Below are 26,421 nucleotides of genomic sequence, written 5' to 3'. Positions count from 1 at the left end.
TCCCTAAAAAAGTTACTAATTACGTTACTAAGTTACTTTTTATGAAAAGTAGTGAATTACATTACTTTTGTGTTACTTTCGCGCTACTTTTTAAATATGAGCTGGGCTTGATTGTTTTTAATATAAGAAGTTCAATTCCTTGCAAATGTAAAAGCCCTTTCAAACCAAAAAGTGTAATGAATAAACCTCAGGCTGAAGGAAAAAAGTAAATTCACATATGTACAGTAGAACACAGGAGTTGAAGGTTCACACTCTTCAGCAATAAAAACAAAACAATGAATTATCAATGAACAATTGTTAGTTTATCTAAAGTCATTTTTGCTTATTAGTATGGTTGAACTGGATCATCAAAGGTCAGCAGCAAAGACATTAGCTAGTAAAATGGGATTAGATACATTTGTGCTGTTTAACATATTTAGTTATTGGAGGTTTACGTCATATTCTGAGTTTGCATTTCACTGTTTTAATACATTTTGATGAATACTAAATTAGTTTATTGCGAGTGGGATGAATTAATGCACATTCACATTTCGTCTAGAATTACACACAGCGCACACAACGCCTCTGTACTTCCGATATGGGGACAGGAGATTTCTCAGTCAATAAATGGGAAAACAAAGTAACTGGCGTTTGTAACTCAGATATTTTCTTGTAAATTAAAAAGTAATGCGTTACTTTACTATTTACTTGAAAAAAGTAATCTGATTACGTAACTTGTGTTACTTGTAATGCATTACCCCCAACACTGCGCCTACCTGAATGGATGGAAGGAGAATGAAAATAAGGTCCAGAAGCATGTAGCTGTTGTGAGGCTGATTGGAGCAATGGGGGGTTTGTGTTGGATCCTTGCAGCTTTGAGCTTGTGGTTCTCCTGATGACTGCTGAGGGATTGTGGGGCAGGCATTTCCAGCCAAAATGTTCTGTACAGGGAGATGAGACAGAGACGACCTGCCGGCTTCTCTGACATAGTTCTGAACTGGTCCAGTGAAGTTGAGAGGCCTGGAGGGCCTATACAGGCTCTTCCTGCCACATTTGGGGAGGCAGTTGAGGCAACTAGTGTGCAGATGCAAAGCATGATTATTCTGCAGAGCAAGGCAGCAGCCTAATTGGCTGACCCAGTGTTTTCAGGCTCCCTCCCCTTGATGTCTTTGCTCTGGGCCTCCTGTATGGGGAGTGTTGGTGGCCTGCTGTTTTCCTGTTTCATCCCCGAGAGCTCTGTGAGCTCAGAGTTATGGTGCATTGGACTGGTTCACTCCCTTTAGAATATAGCTGTAGAGTTTACTGAAGTCATTAAATGCAATGACCAACAGTCCCTGAACAAAAGGCCCATCAGACCCTCCTGTTGCAGTGTTTGAGTGTTTAAAGCTGTGAATTTTGCTGAGGGGAATGCCACTATTTGTTAACCAGAGAGTTATTAAGAAGCTGCATTGTTTTCAGTAAAGATTAGTAAACCCTGCTGCTGAGTTAAAGGGATAGTTCACTCAAAAATATATGTTGTTCCAAACCTGTGTAACTTTCTTTCTTCTGAACACAAAAGAAGATATTTTGAAGAATGTTTCCACTGTTTTTGCCAGTGCAGTGCAAGTCAGTGTGTTCTAAAACAACGCTTGACCACATACCTCATTGTACTGGCAAAACGGTCATTTTTAAGTTCAAAGTGTCATCTTTTCCATTCCACAGCAGAAACTAAGTCATAAAGTTTTGAAACAACAAATATTTCATTTTTATGAAAATGTTCATCTCTTCAACAAGGCCTCTTTCATGATAAATCGATTAGTTTTTACTATTTTTATTTTGACATTTTCATCTTTGAGTAGTGAAACATTCGAAGAGAAAAAAAATTCTAGTTCTTTCATACCAAAAAAAATTATAATAAAAATCATTGCCATCGGTTTCTTTTCTATCTACAGTATATAATGCTATTGAGCTCTTATGTGCTATTTTCAGGGACATGAATCAGAATTAAAGAATTGGTGTGCATCATTGTGCATATTTTCAGAAATTCAGAAAAATGATGTGCATGTCAGAGTGCATGAAACACTGATGAGTAAAAGTAATAATAATAATAAAACTGTTGGAGAAAGGTTTTGGCATAACTCAAACTTGAATGCATATCAAAATTACAAAACTACACCTAAAGGTTTTTTTTTTCAGAGATCCTCCTTTTAAGCAGCTACTTAATGTAAATGAATGTACAACAAAAACACAACAGTGGAACTCCAGCCAGGTCTGACTGAGGAGAGAGGAATCTGATGATATTCAATAGCACCTGTTGTCATCGGAGCAAGTCTAATCTGTAGCAGGATTTGCGCTCATGGCAAGCACCCATATTTTAATGTGCGTGCAATCTATACCCCACTTATTTTCTCATGAAAGTGTAATTTTAGCTTTTAGTTGATATTCTGCCCCTATCAAACCAGGCAGCTGATGTAAGCCTTCAGTTTCTCCTGACCACAGTCACCGAAAAGGTTTTGTGCTCTTTACATGCACAAATAGAAACACATTTTTTATTCAATATCATGTCTGCAATTGTACATGAGAACAACAACTCAAGTTTAAATATAGACAGAGATTAGCATAGCTTTACAGCTTTAAGGCGTTTTAATAAGATTGTTAACTTGCTCTCCACTGTTGATCACATTTTCAGTGCTTTTTTGCAATCTGGCACAGGGGACTCTGGGAATTTGGCAATGTAAGAATGGCATATTGGGCTTTAAAGGTCACAGTGAAGGAATTGTCTAGCAGAAGGTGTTGGAAGCTGTTGAAGAAATGCTTCACTACCATCTCACGCTGACCATTCTCACATTCTCTGATGTGTCACAGAGTCAAAGCTGCCTCCGTGTCATAAAACGCTGTACTTTAAAATGTCCCACTGCACCTTGGCCCTCTCCCTCTTTCCCCCAGGGTGGTCCCAGACCCTACACCCTTTCTATTTCTAAAGAGCTCCATACAATGCTGTTTTCTCACAGCCCTGCTCCGCAGGAGTCAAGGGCGAGGGATCTTGTGCTTTTCTCCTCAACATAATTGTCTATATTGTGAGAAAGTTTAAATATATGTTGGATGTATGATTCTGTGAGTGTAGTAGAAGATCTCAAGTTTGCCTCAGAAATTAATAGATTCTGCAATCAATTACATTGTTGTAGAGTCCTGGCTCTCGGGCATTGGCTCCCTCTTTTCTGTGTTTTTCACCTATCATATAGAAGGCTGTACTGTGTATGGATGCAGCGGAGGGAGACTGTGGCTTCTTCTCAGACGGTGGTTTGGGCTGCCTGTTTTATGAGGGGACTGGTGGAGAGCTTCCAGCAGTGGCCTTTTGTTCTTTGTTTGCAGGCCATGGGTTACATGTGTTGCAGTTTAGCCAGCATCCACCTCACCTAAATGGATAATTGTATCAAAATTACACTCGTAAGCCAACCCAAGACTGCGGAGGGACACGGTAGGTGGGATAAGGGAGGGGCGGCAAGTTTGAGACAGTGTGGATATGCCTTCCAGTCTTTGGGTCTTGCCACCTTGGCCAGCATTGGCTTGAGTGGGAATCTCAGCACTGACATTCATTCATTTGAGATGATTTGCTCATAACCTTTTCCCGCTACTAACTCTTACACAAGCTCTTTTCCATTCCAGTAGACATGCGTTTACTCATTTGCCATGGCTGGTCTGAGTGCAGAACAGCTTCACTGCTGCAGTAATTATGTTTAGTCTGATTTACACTTATTTTTCATGACAGTTACTCTTTTGGGAAATGCTTTTCTACTATTTAAACAATCCAAAAGGGAAGAAACATAAATTGGGCCATTTTATAAAATGGGCATTTTTTCAGTTTTATAAGTTGATTTGTAAAATATTTGATTGATTTTACATATATATATATATATAATCAGTTTAATAATCCATTAATTTAGTTTAGAAATTAATCCGTTTATATGTATTTGGATGTGTATGATTGTCCTTACATAATATTATGGCACTCCTAAGAAATATGGAATTTAATGCTGATAATTCTACAAATATCCACTTAATTTGTAATTGCATTGTAATTTTAAGATTGTTTGTACCCTGCTGGCAATCATAACAAAACATAAACTGATTTAATAATAAATTATCTTTTTTTCTTATTTTATATTATTACTTATTTTTTATTTATTTATTTTTTTGTATAGATAATTAAATGAATAGAAGTGAAAATATGATGTAACAGGTTTGGCATGGAGCCTGGGCACTGGAAGTTATTATTACTTTTACTATAAAATCTTATAATAGATTTAGCTTAATGCTAGCTTTTATTTTCATGTATTTTGTTTTCATTGTGAATACTTTTAAATATGCAGAGTAAAGTCTTTTTTTTTTTTGTACACAAATGGCAGCCGTTTTGTAGAATGAACAATGGTATCTTATAAAAAAAGACTAGAACTCAGCAGAATTTATTTGTCAAACATTTCACAAGAACCATCATAAGCATAAGCTTTTAAAGCCCTAATTTGATCATGCATCTCTGTAACACCGATGAAATTCATAATTCTAATTACTTGTAATCTGACACAGAGGTTCACAACTTAAGCTCTCAAGAGTGTGTTGGTTTTATTTCTTTCATTGTAGGGAAATACACTTGGGCAAGTTCATATTTTAATCACTGGTGGTGCTGCTTAATATTTTTGTTGATATTTCTTCAAGATTCTTTGAAGAATAGAAAGTTCAAAAGAACAGCATTTAGCATTTTAATGTATTTACTATCATTTTTTTATCAATTTAATGCATCCCTACTGAAAAAAGTATTAAGTTCTTTCAATATGAAGAAACTTACCGGCACCAAACTTTTGAACGGTAATGTATAATTTGCATTAAAGAAAAGAAATAATAATTAAATAAATAATTATATAAATATATATATATACTTTATACCCCATTTTATGTCAAATTATATCATCCAATAAATGCACAAAAAATTTTGACTCTAGTATATTTCTGATGGATCGCATGCCCACCCTGCCTTTCCTTCTATGTGCAATTCAAACCAGAACCTAATCACTTCATGGCTTTGGTTTCATGGCATACAACTGAGCCTTCTTTCAGCTGCACGGGGAGCAAAGGTTTTAATTAAACTATAAGGATGCAAATTACCCACCTTCATCACAAAGCCGCATTAAAGAGCCTTTCATCCACCTCATTAGAGGAGCCAGAGGCTGAGATGCAGGATGCTCTGGGCGCACTCCACTCACAACAGAGAAGGTTTGGCCAATTTCCTCCCGGGTCGCAATATGACTATTGCTGCAAACCACTTATGGCTCTAAAGATACAAGGAGACTTCTAATTACCCTTTCTCATCTGCGACTATCTGTCTTTCCCTGCTGTGAATCCACCAACAGTCTCTAATTTGCCTCTTCAGTCACCACATAGAGATATGCCAAATATACTGAAATGAGGTGTTAAGTGTAAAGCTATCAAAAAAAATTTAAAGGCATAAACTACATTACTCATCTGATTTGATTTTGTGTTTTAATTTTATTGGCAGGAAAGAAGCACTTGCTTTTTTTTACAGCCCAGTCTATTCTTTTGTATTTCCGTCTCATCTCTCTCCAGTGTTTTTGAATACATTTGAATACATGAAAACACATAACCGTGTAAGATTAGAACGCTGTAATGTTTTCACCAAGAAAAAAATTATTGGAATAGCTCAGCAGGACTAGAAAACACTCAAAAGTGCTAAATGTACCAGTTCATACTTTTTCCATCCTTGATGAACTTAGTGAGTATACTATAATCTCACTATACGAAACAGCACTGGCAGTGTTTTCCTTTGATTTACTGGAACAGACATGGTTTTAGTTAGTGATAGGCTATTACCTTAAAACTCTTAGCCAAACGTCTCAGTAAGTTTTTCCAGGATCTTCAATCTTCATTACATCTGTGATAGAATAAAGGTAACAAAACCGTTTTTCCTTTGATGTTTGTTTTATTTAGATGTCGCTGAAAATCAGCAGAAACGTTTCAGCCCGCTTTGTATTCCATGTTTGTTTTGCTTTGATTTTTTTTTTCAAGCATGTGGAGCTCTTCATGACAGATCTACAGGAATGTATGTTTGCTCACACAGGTATGAATGGAGAATGAACCTTTTTAAAGGTGTTGCTTTCAACTTCGTCCCGGTTGGAAAAAATAATATGTGAGCCTTATTAACACTGAGTCCACATGAAGATCATTTGTAAGCCGAGCTGCATGGTTGCATGTGGACCTCTCTGAACCAAACCCTACATTTTTACGCTGCCCCCTCTTAAAATGCATCTCTATGGGCTACAGTGGAAAAGGGGCCCCCTGTCCTTCAGAGATTCAAAGCCCCTTTTTTGCTATTTTCCTGTTCTAACGGCACAAATACATCAATGAGAGTTGTGTAAACGTTGAAATGACTCCATGAGAAACATTCATAGATAGATCCATAAAGCCATAAAATGCTTTGTCGGAAAGAACCTGTCTTTTTAGACACCTGTTTAAATAACTCGCCGTTCACAGACCAGAGAACAGGGAGTTTGGGGTCGGGCTCTCAGTAAGACTACTTTAGGCCATATAAAGCTCCACTGATTCCACTCTGCTGCTGCTGAATAGAGTAGCAACTTACTTTTGCTCTTACACCCCAGGGCCAAAGGTAACAATGGACTGAAGGCCGGTGAAAAACTTCTGCTTGCTTTGGCCTGGTTGTCTGTGTTGAACATGCAAGGCTTATGCTCAACATATGAGGGTTAGCAGGGACAAAGGTGCAGTGCTTAGTCCACACCAGTAGTCCACATCACAATAAAACAAAATAAAAAATATTAAAGAAAAAAAAACAATTGTAAATATTCATTATTAATTTTTATTTTAAATTTTATTTTAAATTTTTATTATTATTTATTATATTTATTTATTATTATTATTATTTAATCAAATATGGTATATACTGTGTGTGTGTGTGTATATATATATATATATATATATATATATATATATATATATATATATATATATATATTATAAAAACACTCACTGCCCACTTTATTAGGTACACCTGTTAAATTGCTTGGTAACACAAATTGCTAATTAGCCAATCACATGGAAGCAACTCAATGCATTTAGGCATCTAGATGTGGTGAAGACGACTTGCTGAAGTTCAAACTCAGCATCAGAATGGGGAAGAAAGGGGATTTAAGTGACTTTGAACATGAAATGGTTGTTGGTGCCAGATGGGCTGGTCTGAGTATTTCAGAAATGTTGGTGGTAGTGGTGTTAGCATAACATTTTAAAAACATCTATAACCAGTGGTACCACCAAGAAGCTCTTTTTTTGCTATTTATTGCTTATTTTACTTAAACATTTTACAATACCATCAAGTAGTGTACTGTATATGGTATCCAAATGTTCATATTGGTAACAAAATCATATTAACACTCCCATAGGCTTTAAACTCTGCATCATGGAAGAGGGAACAGCAGCCTTGTAAAATGTTTGGTTTCACTTTTTCTTCCTAAGTGAGGTTCTAGCTGTACCAACCACTGGGGACGCTAGTTGAACTGGAATATGGAAAGTATTCATAAGGCATTTTATTAAGTGGTTTCATCACCTGAATGTGAGAACCATTTGTTGCCAGTATTGATTCATGGCTTGTTGATTTGGGATTGCTCAGAATAAGTAATGTTATGTACATAAAGATGTTGTGCTGGGTTCATGTACACACCTGTGTGTGTGCCGATGATCGGTCTGCTGTGCATTCAGTGAAGTGAGAGGGTTCTCTGTGCTCTGCTCTGTCTGCACAGTTTAGGTTAAAGTCAGTTAACTGGTTTCCTGTCCAGGGTTAAGTCAACAAGGTGTTGCGTCTTAAACAGTGTGGAAACCGGAGAGAAGAAACAATATAGCAGTGCTTGTTCACCCCCAGCGCACACACCCCTCTAAAATAATATGTCAGTTCAGCCTGGTTATCATTCCCATGGAGTCAAGTCACCTTTATTTATGTAGCGCTTTTAACAATATAGATTATTACAAAGCAACTGAACAGCATTAAATAGGAAAATATTGTGTCAATAAAGCAAAAAGGCAGTTCATCATTGAATTCAATTGTCATCATCCAGCTCAGTTCAGTTTAAATAGTATCTGCTGTAATCAAGTCAACGAAAACGCTGGTAATTAAGTGTCCCAAACTAACCAAGCCAGAGGCGACAGCAGCAAGGAACCAAAACTCCATCTGTGACAGAATAGAGAAAAAACCTTGGAAGAAAACAGGCTCAGTTGGGGGGGCAGTTCTCCTCTGACCAGACGAAACCAGCAGTTCAATTCCAGGCTGCAGCAAAGTCAGATATTGCAGAAGAATGGAGATCTGAAACGTCACCAGTTCCAAAACAAAACACGAAATCCTTCACACACCACTGATCTCCAAGTAAAATCTGGCGGGCTTTATCAGCACAGAGGGGTTCTGTTGGCTCTCAAAGCACTACAAAATAAATCTCACCAAGTGGTGGCCTTTGCATTGACCCGCTTATTCAGCATGCTTTACATGACACCATTTGCAGACATGAATAGTCAGCATGAAGATGAATGAGCTCATATTGCTAAAGAAACATCTTTTAAAGTATGCCTGAGATCATGAGGATTTTTAAATTGACAATCTAGGCTGGGGTGCTTAAACACGTTTTAGTGGTTTCACTTAAAAATGTAACATTTTCATATTGAATTTAATCCATTAACACATAAACAAGCTGACATTTAAATTGTTCACTGAGTAGCAGATATTTGCCTGAAATCATTTGACAGTAAGTCTTTATAGATAAAACCATAAAATATTTTTACATTTTTGTATTAAAGGTTCGCACAACTCAATCCTTTGATATGATTGTTGTTCAATGTGAAGATATCCCTGCATTTATTATATATATTAGGCTTAAGGGCCACCATATATTTTAACGTTACAGTTAGGTAGAAATGCACAATGATTCATTTCTAAAAATCTCTTTCCTCCACAATTCCTATTGATTATTTGCATCTGCACATGTTGAATATTTTTCACGAATCATTTGTCTTTCAGATGATGCAGCGGTGACTCAGAACCAGCCTCCACCAGACGCAGCAGAATCTAATACAGATCTCACCCTGCAGGACCCCACCGGAGAGCCATGGGGTACGCATCTTTCACTCCATGTTACTCAATGCATGAGGTCATCAGAATGGGCCCGCATCCTGAAAGAGCTCAAGACAGTTCATTTCATCACTGTTGTGTTACTACCTAACAGAATATGTTTTGTCATCCAGCCGTAACCTCATGCTGTAAATGTTTTATTTCCTCCGCAGTGAAGCCACACTTCACACAGCCCACAAAGATGCGCAGGCGTGTGCTAGAGCAGCCCGTTGGAAGCTCGGTGCGTCTCAAGTGTCTGGCCAGTGGCAATCCAACACCAGTCATTTCATGGTGGAAAGACCAGAGCCAGCTGCCCAGCTCTCACAAAAGTAAACGCCCAGAGTGGACACTGACTCTGAAGAACCTGCAGCCTCAGGACAGTGCCAAATACACCTGTCTAGTCTCCAGTGCAGCTGGCCTTATCAATGCCACATACAAAGTGGATGTAATTGGTGAGTTTGGAACCCAAAGTGGATGTTTAGCAATGGAATAGATTTGGTAAGGATGTATAATTAATAATGTATGCTTTTTATATATATATATATATATATATATATATATATACACACATTATTAATTGGCATTATTTGGCTATTGCTAAAAATATACCCCAGGGACTTTTGTGGTACCAGTCTTAAGTCGCTGGGTTATACTTTTAGCAATAGGCTAAAAAAATATTGCATGTGTCAAAATGATTGAATTTTCTTTTATGCCAAGAATCATTAGGATATTAAGTAAAGATCATGTTCCATGAAGATATTTAGTAAATTTCCTACCGTAAATATATCAAATCTTAATTTTTGATAAGTAATATGCATTGCTAAGAATTCATTTAGACAACTTCAAAGGTGATTTTTTTTTTCAGTATTTTTATTTCTTTGCACCTTCAGATTGCAGATTTTCAAATAGTTGTATCTTGGCCAAATATTGTCCAATCCTAATAAACCACACATCAATGGAAAGTTTATTTATTCAGCTTTCTGATAATTGTTCTATATAATAATTAAAAAGATTGACACTTAAGACTGGTTTTGTGGTCCAGGGTCACATATATTTAAAGTTTAAATAATATAATATAGATTAGAATAATATTAACTCAATTGAAGACATTTTATATATATATATATATATATATATATATATATATACACACACAAACTAACTATAACTTTTAACCTAATAAACAAATGTTTGTGGTTTGCTTTATTTTTAATAATTAGGTAACAACTGAAATAATAATAATAATAATAATTTATAATAATTGTCTTTTTGCTAATTTATATGTTAATATACATTTATATTCAAATTATACATAATTCAAAATATTATAAATAATATATAATTATAAATACTATTTTAAATCTTTTACAAATAAATAGTTCACATTCTTTAAATGTTTTGCTACTTTTATTGGTATGGATAGTGTGGAGATAACAGAAAAGGATTGGTGGAATATGAATACATTTATTAGGAATTGTTGCGGGCCAGACTAAGGTTATAAATTAGCACCTCAGCTTAAGAAGTATCTAGTATGCCATGGTTGCACTCACTGTTTCTGTTTACTACTACACCATAATCAGTTAAAAATGTGATGTGCATAGGTAATCTCATGTTAGTTTAGACAAATTGTTCACACTGCTTTAAGTTTCAGTCTGTTTTCTCCACAGAGCGTACCAACTCCAAACCCATTCTGACAGGTACCCATCCTGTCAACACAACTGTGGAGTTTGGTGGAACAGCTTCCTTTCAGTGTAAAGTCCACAGTGATGTGAAGCCAGTAATACAGTGGCTGAAGCGAGTTGACCAAGGCTCAGAGGGGCGCTATAACTCCACACTGGAGGTAGGAGGCCAGCACTTTGTGGTTCTGCCCACTGGGGACGCGTGGTCCAGACCTGACGGTTCGTACCTCAACAAGCTGGCCATCATCAAGGCGCGTGATGAGGATGCTGGAATGTACATCTGTCTGGGGGCTAATACCATGGGCTACAGCTATCGCATTGCCTACCTCACTGTTCTCTCAGGTCAGCTCTCCCCTCAAATCTAGTTGGCTTTACAGCACTAAAATTCACTGTAAAAATGATCATAATATTAATGATGAAAGAAAGTAGTTCCCTTACTATATTCTGTGGAAAGCCGTCACTTATCGTAAATTTACAGTACATTATTGTAAATAATTTACAGTCTTTAGAAATGAGAAAGAACAAGTCATCTTCTAATTCACTGTAAAAAGAAAGTTACAAAATTGAGATTCCTGAAATTCCCTGATTGACGTTTCACATTTGATGGATTTTCATTAAAATGACAGTTTATTAGTTTTTTCTTCATCATTTATGCACATTAATGTTACATCTTGTGTTGTTAAATAAATGATTAATGCATTATTTTAGTGTCATGTTCTTGTATGAAACTATGTGCCTTCACTCTCAAAGTAAAGGGTACAAAAACTAATAGAATTAAGTAATAATAATAATTGTGTGTGTGTGTGTGTGTGTGTGTGTGTGTGTGTGTGTGTGTGTGTGTGTGTGTGTGTGTGTGTGTGTGTGTGTGTATATATGTGTGTATATATGTGTGTGTGTATATATATATATATATGTGTGTATATATGTGTGTGTATATATGTGTGTGTGTATATATATATATATATATATATATATATATATATAAACATATATAAGTTGCACTGGACTATAAGTCGCATTTATTTAGAACCAAGAGAAAGCATTACCGTCTACAGCCGCGAGAGGGCGCTCTATGTTTTCAGTGTAGAATACAGGAGCACTGAGCAGCATAGAGCGCCCTCTCGCGGCTGTAGACGGTAATGTTTTCTATTGGTTCATTTCTCTTAGTTCATTTCTCTTGGTTCATGTCAAATTAATTTTGATAAATAAGTCGCACCTGACTATAAGTCGCAGGACCAGCCAAACTATGAAAACAAGTGTGATTTATAGTCCAGAAAATACGGTATATGTTTATCTCAGCTTGTGGAAAAAAACTTGTGATGAACGCTGGTATAAAACAGAATTTTTTCTTCAGTAGGTTGATATCACGTTATCATAAATGTACATATATATCTTTTGTACATATGTTTTTAGTTCAGTTCGTAAAAACTAAAATGTTGCTACCATATTCTTATGATATAGTAACTTCAACCAAAGCTGCCATTTTTACCAGAAATCCTTACAGTGTAACAGTGAATAAATGACTCTATTTGTTTGCAGATCCCAAGTTGGATAAGGACATCATTCTCCGCCACATCAGCCCTGGTCTTCCCTGGCCGCTGATCATTGGGATCCCTGCTGCTGCTCTGCTCATGGTAGGAGCCATCGTGCTCTGGTTGTGCCACAGCCGCAGACGCCAGAGTGCTTTGCCTCCCCGACCGACAACCTATCGAGAACACCACATATCAGACAAGGAGCCCAGCTCGACCAACAGCACCAACCCTGACCTGTCCAACCAGAGACTAATGGGTATGGGGCCCCCAGCTCTCAGCGGTCCACCAAAGATTTATACCAAGGTCTACACAGACATTCACACTCACACACACTCCCATGCACACATGGAGGGAAAAGTACACCAACACTTCCATTACCAGTGTTAACAGGTGACCATCAGGTTACCGATGCTGCTGCCTCATTTCTCATGAGCTAAGGGCCACTACACGAGGACCACAACCGTACTGTTCTGATGGAGCCCATTTACCTTGAAATGTCTCAGGTCAAGGACTGTCTCACACTCCGTAGAGCTCCAGTAGACCTCAATTTTCCTTTAGGTTCTTCTGAGTTCAAAATTAAGTAACACTGAATAAAGGCAACCCGAGCAAGTGCTAACAGTCCAAGAAAAATACTTGGACCTTTTTGCTATTCAAAAGCCAAGCATTACACAGGAAGTAGAGCAGAGATATTTTATGTTTGGAGAAACTGTGATGATATGTGTTGATGTGTTCTGAACATTAATGTCAGGAAATTAGCAAAGATGTGGTGTTTTCTTTTTCTTGTTTGTTTGTTTTGCAACATTATATTGTAAAGAAATTATGCAAGGAAATGTCAGGGAAAATAGATGGATGACTAAATGGAAAGGGGGTAAGGGCTTCTGTTGTGTTACCATTAAAAGGTGCTTTGTGTGTATGTATGTATGTATTCAGCTCAGCTTTCTGATGATTGCAGTATTATGTAACACTATCAATGTCAATGCAGTCTCACTGTTTGCTAATTACAGTCGAGGAAAGTATTTTATTCCAAACACATTGTGTATCATTTCAAATTACAGATGAGCTGTAAACATGGCATTTCTGTTGGATGATAATATATTTTAACACACAACAAAAGCTAGTCAGCAGGTCTTTAGAAACCTCCTGTGAGCCGATATATAAATCTCATTAAAATCTATAAATGTGACATGTTTATCTGAGATACTGCATGCTGCGATTTGTACTTTGGTGCTCATGTAAGTGTATTTTAATAACATTTTTGTAAGAAATAAATATTTTTTTATTTTCCCCTATGTGTTTAGAGTTTGACCATATAAGCTTGCGTATTTTCGGTGGGAATTGAAAGCTCTCCTCACCCTCCCTAACACGGACTCAGACCACTGTTAGTTCAACAGGCTCAGGAATGCTATAAGAAAATCAAGTTATTCTTTTCAACACCAGGAAAGGAGGGAAATATTCCCAGCAGGATTTGATGGGTATTAATATTCGGATAGGGTTACAAAGAGAGGGCAAGAGTTCTAAAGGCTGTTTCCTCTGTGTTCCCTGTGGATGACAAAGGCAAGAAAAACTCTCCCGCAACACCAAATGCCCCAGAGGTGAGCATTGACTGAGTACTGGACATGTGAACTTTTAAAAGAAAAGGAGTGTAGACTGTTAATATGTGATGATGAATTAGGTTGAGGGACTGTCGGTACCTGCCAATCCAATTGTGCAGTAAAAATAGACAGGGCTAGGCTGCCATCTAGAGGCCGTAATTAGTATTACTACTCAATTTGCAATAATAGAGCCTTGTAGTAAGAAAAGAAAGTGAGAAAGTGACATTCAGCCAAGTATGGTGACCCATACTCAGAATTTGTGCTCTGCATTTAACCCATCCGATATGCACACAAACAGAGCAGTGAACACACACACACACACACTGTGAGCACACACCCAGAGCAGTGGGCAGCCATTTATGCTGTGGCGCCTGGGGAGCAGCTGGGGGTTCGATGCCTTGCTCAAGGGCACCTAAGTCGTGGTATTGAGAGAGAACTGTACATGCACTCCCCCCACCCACAATTCCTGCCGGCCCGGGGCTCGAACTCACAACCTTTCGATTGGGAGTCCGACTCTCTAACCATTAGGCCACGACTTCCCGTAATTAATCCCGTAGTAATATTAATTCTTTCCCAAAAATGTTTTATAAAGCTGTCTAAAACAGAACTGTCTCTGAGCTCAGAACTAAAATCATGTAAATTTCAATTTGAGATGTAAATGTATAGGCATCTTTAATGTGATAATTACAAGGTTAACTAAAGTTGAATGCTCATAATTTCTGTAAGTGCATAGGTCTTGCAAGTGAAAAGTGTGTGTGTGTGTGTGTGTGTGTGTGTGTGTGTGTGTGGAGACAGATCAATAGCTTCAAAGTTTTCAAGTTTTTCATCTTGAAAGAATGCAACAGGAACAGCTGCTATTTTTTCTGGCTTTCTGAATATGTAGCTAAAATTATGCTGCCTCTGCCAGAGGTTTAACAACCACACCTCAACAATTTGTCTACATACTCTAAAATTAGAAGTTCTGATAAAATGTTTTCCATTGCATTTCAAGAGAGACTAGGATTGGTGGTGTCTCAGGTGCTTATTTGAATTGTCGTAAACATATGCTTTTTTTAATGGTGATAATGGCATGTCAGGCAGGATTACCAGAAAAAAACAAATACTGTTAAAACAAACGATAGTATAAGAATAAACAGAAAACATCTGTGACAGACGAATAAGGATTTCATTTTTTATTTCGAGCAAACAATAGCTATATTGATTCTTGAATAGTTTCTATTTATTCAATATTTGTTTGTTTGTTTATAGTTTTTTGTGCTACATGGTTTTGACCTTGATCAGATTGAATAGATCATCACAGAGAACACTCCTCCTTTTTGTGGTTTTGATTTGTCCTTTGACAAAGTGACCATTAAAAACATGTCTTTCATTTATGAAACTGTAGGGTTATGTTTAGCACATTGAGCAGTTATTAGTGTAAAAAAAATGCATTATTAGTATTATTATTAGATTTCTATACATTTTTATTTTGCTCTGATACAGCTAATAGTCATGTGATGCTATGAAACTTTTAATCTAAACTAGAACGGAAAAAGGATGGGGCTTCAAGTTTTGACTTACATTTGGACATCTAAGCATCTTTTATCTGAAACTTTTCTATGTTCTTCTACTTTTGAGCTTTGTTTGTGAGTATCATCTTATAATGCTTTAGACCAAAATGAAAACAAATGAAGGATTTACTCATGGTACATTATACATTTAGAACATAATATTTTTACACTTGGACTGGAAGATTTTTCGGCATGAGAAATCACTTGCTTGTAAAACCAGTATGTTTTCTTTCAGGCTCTCAGACCAGCGGCTCAATATATAATATTTGTTATTATATAAGCACTATATGTTGCATACATAGGCACTAGTTATACATTATATATTACAAATGTTTTTACACGTGGGCTGAAATCTTATACATTTTTTGTATAAGAAATCACTTGCTTATGAAGCTAATATGTTTGTTTTTAGGCTCTCAGGTCACCAGCTCTGGTAAGGAAAAGTTTAATTCTAGAAGTATTTATATAAAAGTCTATCTATCTTGACAAACCTATCTGTTTCAGATGTTGAATGTATTCAGATGTTGAAAATATTATTATATTCCATACATATTTGTAATAACTTTCTGTGTAATAAGATTATTTTAGCAAGTATGAAACTATTTTCATCATTTTTTATGTCTTAGGTTACTGCAATGGAAACATTTACATTCCTATCATCGTAATTCTGTGTAATGCATTACTGCTTTTGTTTGCTGTAAATGTCTTTGTTTTTGTTTAGTTTTTTTGCATGAAAGGACACAGAGACTAGTGCTAGAACTTTTACAGTATGTAACTTTGTTTTATCACAGCTACAAAATAAATGTCATTTTTAAAATAAAAATAGCTATAATTATCATTTTTTTCCGTTTTTTTTTTTTTTTTTTTAAGATAATTATATTGCTGTTTGGTGTAGTGGAACAGCAACTGAGGCTGAGCAATCAGATGACTGGGTAAAAATTTTGCCCATACAATTTTTTACATTTTTTTTATTATTATTAAAAAATAAAACATTTCAAAGATCATGTGATTGATGAATATTAAATATACAAGAAGAAATACAAGCAGTTCTCTATTTCACATGAAACACTACAAAAGTCAAATAGCTGAAGTCTGAATTGTTTATTGCATAACTCACCTCATTCACAGATGACCAGGTTTGGTTGTTAATTAGAAGTGCATCTCAGTTTACTGTTGGTTATCATTTAGTATTCATATCTTCTTGGCTCAATGCAAATTAGTATTTAACGCATTTCTGTGCGATATATGCGGTTACTTACATGAGAAGTATACCATACTTCAAAAATACTGGTTGATGTCAGAAGTTCAAAACATAGCATATGCATTTTTCTTTCGATTTAACTTTCGTGTGAAGTAAGCTTTAATAATGTGATGTAAGTTTGTTTTCTTGTGTGCTGATCTTTTTTTACATACATCTGAAAATTTGTCTAGGCCAGTGCAGTGCATCATTAATGTATTGATGATGTTCATATAAATGTACAATTAAACAGGTCAGTTTAATGCTTTTTAAGCTTAAATGTTATGTCCTCTTACTGAAATGATCATGTTTTTGTACTGTATCGGTAACACCATAAATCGTGGGTCTCCAAACTCAGTCCTGGAGGGCTGGTGTCCTGCAGAGTTTAGCTCCAACTTTCCTCAACACACCTGTCTGGAAATTTCTAGTATGTCTAGTAAGACCTTTTAGCTGGTTCAGGTATGTTTAATTTGGGTTGGAGCTAAACTCAGCAGAAAACCAGCCCTCCAGGACCAAGTTTGGTTACCCTTGCCATTGGTTAACCAAGGGTTGTCGTTACCTGCAATCTCAGAGCTCACCTAATGGGGGCAGCAAAACTCATTAAATTAAAAATGATTGACCTCAGGACACGACAGACAGTTTTAACATCTGGATTACCAGCAGGCCAGAATAAAACCAGCCAAGACAAAAGGCCTTCCTTGTCTTACAGTTTTACTTTCTTTTCTTTTTTTTTCTTTTTTTTGACGACCTGCAGTATGTGTACATATAACTGTAACAGAATAAATTATATATACATGTTTTCACACCATTCTTAAAAATATCATACATTTTTTTATCAAGACCTACTGTACAACACATGCTAGAGTTTTTTATACTAAGATTATGTTTTAATATGTGGTGGTGGTGTGTCAGCCTTTGTTTCTTCTCAGTGGGGCAACTAAACTCACTTTAATTTTACATTAATAGATACAATTCATATGCAGTCCCAGGCTGGATGCTAAAGAAACCTTATTAGTGGTGATAATAATTGATCAACTTTTTTTTTTCTTCTTCAACTTCTCTTTTAGATTTAGGATCTTCAGACTAAAAGAATAAATAGCAACAGATGCGTAGAATGGAAACTTGTGGTTTCACTTTACCTCCTCCATCACACCTTGACTAATGTCCAATGTCTGGTGAAAGGTCTGTGAGAACAGGAAGCCAACAGCAGCAAAGGCATGCATTATACTGTCTTAAAACTAGTGTCGTGCTACAAATGATGATTGTCCAGATTATCCAGGCATTTGTGATACTTTATCTTAATATGTGTAAGTGACATCTTATCCTACCAAAATATTTCAGTTGGACAGCATAGACTTTTAAACCTGAAAAAATAATAATAATACTTTAATGCATTTTAAGTCAGTGGCTTATTTTTAAAAGGTATTGAATGAGTGCAAATGCTTGTAAATCTGTGTGAATGCTTTATTTATTTTTAATTGTGCTTGTTTGTTTCAGATTTTACTCACTGCACAGTTCTCCATCAGCCTGACTCTGTTATCGCAGTTGACCCTGGTGCCAACGTGACTCTGCAGTGCTTTTTTGCAGAAAACTACAGCATGTATGACATGTTTTGGTACAAACAAATCAAGGGCCAGCAGCCATTTGCTATAGTTAAGGCGGGAGCTGTTGCTGATCCCATTTTTCATAAAGGGTATTTGAACACACGCTTCAATATCAGCAGGTCAAAGAAAATACTTTCTCTTAGTATCATGAACATTAGTGCCTGGGACGAGGCGGTCTATTACTGTGGAGTGGAGATTTACTTTGATATTGAGTTTGGAAATGGGGTATTCTTACATATGTCATCCTTTAACACTGCAGGTGAGTTGTTGTTGTTGTTATTTTTTTTTGTTTTTGTTTTTTTGAGCTGAAATTAAATTATTTCCAATTTTTTAAATTAAACTGGCTGTGCTTCTACTACTGAACTTGTCAGTTTATTCCCATGAAGATGAAATCAGATACATTCACATTTCGTAAGCTCTTCAGTGGGCATGTTGTAAGAGTGATTTTAAGTCATTAAAAAAATAATAATAAACAACTGCCCTGTTCTGTTTTTTTGTTTGTTTTTCAGCTGTAGATCCAACAGAGAGAGATTATCTTAAGGCAGTTGTAATCTTTCTGTGCAACATTATTGGAATATGTGCTGTGTGGATCATATTTCTCTGCATCAGGATTAAACAACAAAAGGGTCAGTTTTGTTATACTTTATATTATGCGTCACATATATAATATATATCTTTTTTTAATGCTCTTCTGCACTCCTATAACCTGAAATGTAACCTCAAAACCAGCAAAGAGTGAATCATATATTAAACATAGTAGAAAGAGTAATGACATTTGATAAGAATAGGTATAAAACCACTGTTTACCTCAACATCATGCTTACATTAATCTTACATTGTTGTTGTTGTTGTTGATTTATATTGTTTAGAAAGGCAATCCTTAATCAGTGTTTAAAAAAATACATATATATCTTTTTTATAGCTTTATGTCCAGTTTCTTCTGTCTGTAGCCAGTGACATTTTGAAGTGTCTCATGCAAAGGTAAAGTTATTGTTTTGTGCTTTTCAAATTTCTGTTTGTGCAGTCAAAAGACGTTAAATTCAAAATTTTGTAAATTTTTAAATATATATGGTTTTGTACTAACCTGTTTTTCTTCTTCTTTTTAAATTTATTTATCTTGTTTTTGTTTTGGTTGTTTGAACAGTCATAGATCCAGTTTTTGAGCTAATCAAGATCAAAGCCGGAGACAGTGATGCCCAATAAGTCAAGATCATTCAAGAAGGAAACATCTTGGTCAAAAAAAATTGGCCATATTTCTTTAATTTACCATATTCACTACAATTACTGTACAAGTACTGTATATGTTTTGACAATACAACGTTGTTTGTTCAGTAGAATCTACAATTTGAACAAATGTGCTACAACAACTTATTATGTTCCATTTAAAATTGGAATGCTAAAGGAATTTTGTGTGAGGGTGGGATTGGGGAGGAATAAAAAAGAATAATTCTGTCATGACAATTGTATAAATTCAAATATGTTGAATGTACACAATGTTGTTACAAAATTAGATGCAGTAATGGAATTTGCAGAAAGACACAGCTAGTTAGTAAATAAATCACAAGAATCAAAATACAAAGCAAGTGTAATTAAATCTGCTGTCTATTAGATTCTACACACTTCTGTATTCAATCCCAGTATGGTCAATCACACTGGGGTTGTTGATTTGGCTGTACACACTGTCTTGAGGTGTTTCCCCCTTCCTTCGCACTCTTCTGTTATTTGCCTTCTTAAAATGCAAAGCAGCATAACTCAACATCACTGCATCATGGTCCTATGAGATTAAAACATGATAGACAGAAACACACAATTTAAAAAAGAAAGAACACTTAAAAATATGTTTTATATTATTATTTCATATAATTTAATGTTAAATGTACACTTTAAGAATATAATGTACAATGATCAGTATTTTCCTAATGACAATTTCATGATTGGTTTATAAAGGCTACTACGAACACCTTTTCCAATTTTTATCACAGAATAAGGCAGGAAATATATTTTATGGTTTCTAAATGATATGTCAATCAGTACTACATTTTTCATATAGTTTATGTGTACCTGGAGAAAACTCACATAAACCATATATTTTCGCAATCGTGTGTTTATTGTCTTCACGTTTCATCAGTAAAGACATTTCTGCTTTTTATTCAGCTCCTCATTTTGGATACTTATACTATCGGCTCTCTTTTAATCTATTTTAATTTAAATCTAGATTTATATCTAGAAACCTCTATGTGAAAACACCTGCCTGAATAAAGTGCGGGGGACAAATTTACATTTTATAAAAATAAAATATTCATTAAATGTTAAAAATGCAGTAGTTATACACATATCAATATAAATAAAGCTTGTTCTCTTTCGTTCTTGCTGTTTGATTGGGAAAGGTTTAAAGCATGTCGAGGTGTCTTGTCTTTTTTATGCTATCTGACTAAAAACTATTCATACTTTGAACTATTATTATTACAGTATTTATTTAAAAAAAATTGAGTGTCTTAAAAAAATGATTATCACAACACTGGTAAAACAGGCTTATACTGATTTTCTCATCCTCCAAATTATACTTATCAATCCTGTTTTTATTATCATTATTATAAAAAAACAGGATTAGAATAGAATTCTATTTTAAATAAGAGAAATGTTTTTCTACAACAACAGTAGAATTTACAACAGCAAAACCACTATACCCTGTAAACTAATAATAATAGTAGTAATAATAATAATAATAATATAATTCAATTTCTAATTCCAGAGTAATTAAGAGGTGGGAAACAAAGCAGGTTTTTTTTAAACCTGCATCACGGCATTTGCTGTTGTATTAATACAGAAGCATCTGTTTTGATACACATATCATCCAGGAGCACAGCCCTATTAAGAGCCGTATTCCATGTGCCCCTTTTATTCTTTGAGCACCAGCCCCTCCAAAGGTCTCTTCTGAAGACATAATTTTATTTGTAACCTTAAGGTTTCAAGGTTAGAAATATGGCCAGTAACAGAAGAGAATGCAAATGATTCTTCTACATCTGTGAGGTTTTTACCACATTCAAGCAACAGAAAAGTGACAGATTTTGTGGAAAAGGTCATTTGTAAACTTGCATGTACAGTATGTTAAGTTCTTTGACATTAGACATTACATTAATATACTTTTCTGCCCCTTTGCAGATTATAAGTGAATACTTCTTTATATACAGAACTTTTGAACTGTGAAAAATGTTAATTCTTATTTTGAATTATGAATTATAATTGATTTATGACACACACCTGACTGGAGGGATGCTCTTTTTCAGTGTCTTGTAGCATTTTTTCTGGGTGAAAGAAAAAAATTGTTGTAATGGAAGCCTTTCAGGTAACTAAAAAAGCTGAATATTACCCCATAGATTTTAATCATTCAGATCAGGCAGAAACATTCTTAAAACTTTTCCCAGGTGTGTTTTACTAGTCATTTTAATCTAATTTACATTAGAGAGGGATTTTTATTTAAGCCCATTAAATCAAGCACTTTTGTAAGGAGACAAGTTAAATAAAAAAGCTCACCTTTGCTGTTGTAGTATTTTTCCTTTTTAAAACTTGAAATAGCTTGAGCAGTGATCACAACCACACAAATGCCCAATAACACACCCAAGATAATGACTAGAGGATCCACTGGCTTTACTGCAGGAGAGTAAGACGAAACACATTGTGTGTATGTTAATTTACCGTGTCAGTTGCAGAGATGTACATTTATGATTCATATTAAACAGAAAAGACTTGAATGATTCTTACATTATGCATTAATTAAAATTTAAACATTTACTGAATATGCATATAGATGCTCTGTATTGTCTGTTGTATACAGCAAATATGTTTTCTTCATAAAAAAAAAAATACAGAAATATTTTAGTTCCAAATATTTTTTGTTCAGCCAGAGAAAAAATATCTATATATATATTTAGGCACTTACCCATATTTATTTTTGTTCCATTCCCAAACAGAATTTTTCCGCAGGTGACTACAGCGCAGTAGTAAGTGCTAGTGTCAATTTGACTGCTAATGTTTTTTGACAGTTTGAATGTGCAGCTCTGTGTAGAGTCAGTCTCACACTGATTAGAATGATTATGAGTATGAAGGATTTCTGGAACAGATTGTCCTGAATCTGATCTGAACCAGAACATCCTGATATCTGTGGTGCTGTGTTCATACAGCACAGAGCACCGCAGGGTCACTGTATCTCCAGACTGGACTGGCTCTGAAACGGGATGCTGAAGAACAGACACCTTGAATTCATATCGGTGGTTTTGTGACCCTAAACAGACATGGAGACATTTTATGCAGAGGGCTTTATCTGAAATATACAAAGACACATGTTTAAGCAAATGTCTTATTTTAGAATATAAAATAACATGGACTATAATTTTGCAAATAATTATATGTCACAAATAATTACTATTTAAATCCATTCATTTACTGAGGATTTTCCCCCCTTCAACTTAAAATTATGTTGTAAGAAATTTTAACAAGTAGACTACATTTTTTGAATCTTCAATAAATTTACTTCTCAGGGATAAAACACAAACCTTTCAAAGCCAAATATGTGCCTCCAGCAAAGTAAGTTTCATACTTTCTCCAGCCACAGTAATACATAGCTTCATCAGATGAAGTGACATTTGAAATCCTTAAATTACATTTTTCTGTGTCTGTCTCGATGCTAAAGCGTGAGGATTCAATGTTTTCAAAGAAATGAGGGGTTTTGGCTAATTTCTGCACCATTGCAACAGCTTGTGGTTGGTGTCCAGAAGTTTGCTTGTACCAAGTAATTGGATCACTGTGATCCATCAGAATAAAGCAACGCAGCGTGACATTGTCCCCAACAGAGACTACCATCACTGGATCTGGTTGATGAACAATCTTAGAATGTGATGGGTCTGTAGGTAGGGGGTGAAAGAGCAAATAAGTAAATCACATGTTTAAGGTAATACACTCTTTGATTAAAATTATTGCAGTAGACAGAAAAATATAGCCCTTATTAATTTTTTTTCAGTCATAGCCTATGTTAAAAATTATTATGTGATGTACAAATGTTCTATAAAGGGATAAAGTAACGTATATAATAGAGGAAGATAAAAATAAAATAGGAATAGAAAATTGGAGGCGAGTTACAATTAAAGATAATTATTAAAGAAATGCATTTAGATACAGTATGTATTGCACTTACACGTTTCCCATAGAAGCATGACAGATATCCACATAATCATCATCATCTCGGCAGTCTGTGAATGATTGGCTTGCCTTGATAAACTGCAAGATTATACTGTACACCTCTATATTGACTTTTTGTGACATCACATACTTCCTGTAACCTTTTCTTGTGAACACTACTGCTGTTTGTAGGACAGTCAGGATATAATCTCAAAGAAGCATCTCAGTATGTTAAAAAATAGTTTGATATATACAATTTGCAAACTTTTATTTAAAAGTACATAACTTATAACTGAATTTAAAAGAAAGTGGTTCAGCTGTTGCGGAGACACAAAGGCCCAAACTAACAAACAAATAACAAAACAACAGGAAGAGGTGGGAGATCAAAGAGGGGAAATTTGTACCACAGCACAGGGACAAAATTGTGAAAAAAGCGGTGAAAAGGTGGTGAAAAGAAAGTCAGCTACAGTGACCTAATTTTAGTTTTAATTAAATTAACCCTCTTAGTAGTGCAAAGAACATATCCCAAATATAAAAACTCAAAATATGTAATTTCCATACCTAAAATAACTATTTTACAGCCACAGTTATGCAGATTGTCCTTTAACCCAGCTAAAAGGCTTCCTACCGGTGGCCATCCTTCACAAAACTTAACATCCGCCCGTTTTTATGCAGTCTATGCATCTACCACAGTTTTATCATTTGTAGATTGCAAAATGTTTCAATACAAGCATTTCAGTCAAATGTAATTTATAAAATATATCAAACCTTTGACCCAGGGGAGAAAATCAACCTGCTGCAACAGTTTAAATTCAGAACAAAATCGTGAAGAAAAAAAAAAGAAAAAAGGCAGATTTGGCAACCCTGCATCCAACGAAGTTGAGCCAGCCCTTGTTTCTAGACAAACTTAAACAAAATTTGTGATATGACCACACATATTTGTAGATTTAAGCATTTTACTCACCCTGTGATGGAGAGGGGCACATGGAATGCTTGGTAACTACATTTAGGTTAAAAAAAAAACTGTGTTTTTACTGTTCAAAGTTATTTTTATACGTTCAAGGACTAACGTTTATTTTGAACAATTACAGACAAGTAATTATTTATATATATATTATATTATATCACATTTGTTTGTGCTTTAAGAGGTTATAGTATGTTAGCATGATGTGGTTTGCTCTAAACTGCTGGATGATACAAGTTTGTTAAATTGGTAGGAGCTGGGTAAATTGAGCCAAAGGCCCTGGGGTAAGGTGAGCCCATTCTTATGATTTTAAAGTATTATTTTAATGTAAATTGTATTTCATTATTTTGCACCAAACATGATTGTGATGTTTTGAACCTAAAATAACAACAACCTTGTGTCATATCATCATTTTATAAATTGCAAGATCTCATATTTTACAATGAATTAAAAAAATGATCAATGCAGGGGAAATAGATTGGGTAGCAGCTCCAATCTGACAATTTCAGGCATCATTCAGTAAGATTAAGAGTGTACTATTGTGGATCAAAGGTGTCTTATTATCGAGATTGGAACATATCTGATCATTAAAGGTAAAATTTCTAATTAAAATGATCACAATGACTGTCAGTCCTAAAACAAAAACAATGTTTGTGTTATAATGAATTAATTATATATTTTATTTATCCTTATACATTTTATTTATCCATTTATGTGATTAAATTATCCTTTTATGTGGTTGTCATTTATTTGTAAATTGAAGCAAAAAAAATGTTTTTTATATTTTTGCATTTCTAAAACAATACTTGAACTTCTAAAATATATCCTGATTCCTTAATTATTTTAAACCTTTGAATGATTGTAGGTCAGAAAGTTTTAGCATCAAAGATCTCAAAGTCTGATCATGATCATGTGAAACAGGTGAATAATGGTAAACATGCATTGCTTTAATTTAATAACTTTTGTGACATAAGTATTTATAATACCATTCTTTTATGTGTTCATACTAAATCTAGAAACATTTCATGTGTATACATTTCAGAAGAAAGGCTCTGTCCAGCAGTGCTTAGTGTAGCGGGGCTCCCTCGCCTACACGAGGAGCGATTACCGTGGCACTACCTCTAGCTTAAACATGACTACGCCACCCTGATTACCAGGGAAAACATTAACACTCTGTATCTAAGATTTTACACCAGGCACACAGGAACGAAAACTTTCAGGAAAGGCTAGAGACGTGGATGCCAATAATCAGGAATATTTATTTAAGCACAATGATTTTTTTTAAAACAGGTATCAAAATTTGGGTTATCAACATTCACAATAAGAAAAGGAGAGACCACAAGATAAAAGGACACCGAGGCTTAATGGCAGACACACGACCTTAATAAGCACAAAGCTTCTATATCACTCTCAACCCGTGTACGAATATCAGCACACACACCGCAATAACATCAAGAAATCACCACGCAGCACTCGGTGACACGCCCTCCACCGCATAAGGGCCCACTAGTGGCCTGCCTTCAAGCCTCGGCTCCTGTAACGAGAGCAACACGTTACTACAGGTCTCAATATACCACAATCACACTCACACCAGCCATACACAATAACATTTAAGTTAGTAAACCCAAAAAATACTATAATGAAGATATGAAGGCTCAGGGCCAACGCTATTACCCTCGCTGGCCTTCTACCAACAGTTTAGAAACAAAACACAAATAAAACGAAATTACTAAATACGATAGTGTCAAACACTCAAAGTAAACCAATCAAATCCATCAGCACAAACAGTGAAAAAAATAAATATAAATAAAAAAGAAATACTGAAAACAAATAATGGTACAATAAACAAAAATCCGTAAAAGTGTCAGGTTGAAGATACCCAGCGATCACAATGACACACACTAGAGGACGAGCGAGCGTCACACGCCCACCCAACACATAAACTGTATGCACGTGTG

At 35.3% G+C, this 26,421-nt stretch overlaps 2 protein-coding genes and 1 long non-coding RNA gene across 3 annotated transcripts in view; 2 read left to right on the top strand and 1 right to left on the bottom strand.

Annotated features, from left to right (window-relative positions):
* The window catches only part of LOC132113743 (fibroblast growth factor receptor-like 1), a 36,555-nt gene extending 22,945 nt beyond the window's left edge, over positions 1-13,610 (top strand). Inside the window, exons 4-7 of the mRNA XM_059521709.1 lie at positions 9,041-9,133; positions 9,304-9,582; positions 10,798-11,151; positions 12,349-13,610. Coding sequence (XP_059377692.1) covers positions 9,041-9,133; positions 9,304-9,582; positions 10,798-11,151; positions 12,349-12,728 — 1,106 coding nt within the window. The 3' untranslated portion in view covers positions 12,729-13,610. The remainder of the gene's footprint in view (positions 1-9,040; positions 9,134-9,303; positions 9,583-10,797; positions 11,152-12,348) is intronic.
* A 4,314-nt stretch (positions 13,611-17,924) lies between these two features.
* Positions 17,925-19,549, top strand: LOC132114233 (uncharacterized). The gene is made up of 5 exons (XR_009425269.1): positions 17,925-18,027; positions 18,218-18,583; positions 18,834-18,950; positions 19,247-19,305; positions 19,469-19,549. It is a non-coding gene; the product is annotated as an uncharacterized LOC132114233 (long non-coding RNA).
* A 380-nt stretch (positions 19,550-19,929) lies between these two features.
* nitr13 (novel immune-type receptor 13) lies at positions 19,930-23,577 on the bottom strand. The gene is made up of 6 exons (XM_059522344.1): positions 23,516-23,577; positions 22,878-23,225; positions 22,265-22,606; positions 21,859-21,975; positions 21,586-21,629; positions 19,930-20,098 (listed from the first exon to the last, which is right to left on the bottom strand). Exons 1-6 carry the CDS (start codon positions 23,559-23,561, stop codon positions 19,937-19,939), a joined length of 1,059 nt encoding a protein of 352 aa, XP_059378327.1. The 5' UTR covers positions 23,562-23,577; the 3' UTR covers positions 19,930-19,936.
* Between the last annotated feature and the right edge of the window lie 2,844 nt (positions 23,578-26,421).

This window comes from Carassius carassius, chromosome 33 (assembly GCF_963082965.1).
Source record: "Carassius carassius chromosome 33, fCarCar2.1, whole genome shotgun sequence".
NCBI lineage: Eukaryota > Metazoa > Chordata > Actinopteri > Cypriniformes > Cyprinidae > Carassius > Carassius carassius.
This window is presented reverse-complemented; position numbering and strand designations above follow the sequence as displayed.

What these genes read in the sequence shown, in the direction of transcription:
- nitr13 (XM_059522344.1), bottom strand. Translation starts at nt 23,561, where the DNA reads ATGATGATGATTATGTGGATATCTGTCATGCTTCTATGGGAAACGT. An exon ending in CATGCTTCTATGGGAAACGT is followed by an intron (nt 23,226 to 23,515) that starts GTAAGTGCAATA and finishes CCCTACCTACAG; the next exon opens with ACCCATCACATTCTAAGATT. An exon ending in AAAATACTACAACAGCAAAG is followed by an intron (nt 21,630 to 21,858) that starts GTGAGCTTTTTT and finishes TCTTTCACCCAG; the next exon opens with AAAAAATGCTACAAGACACT.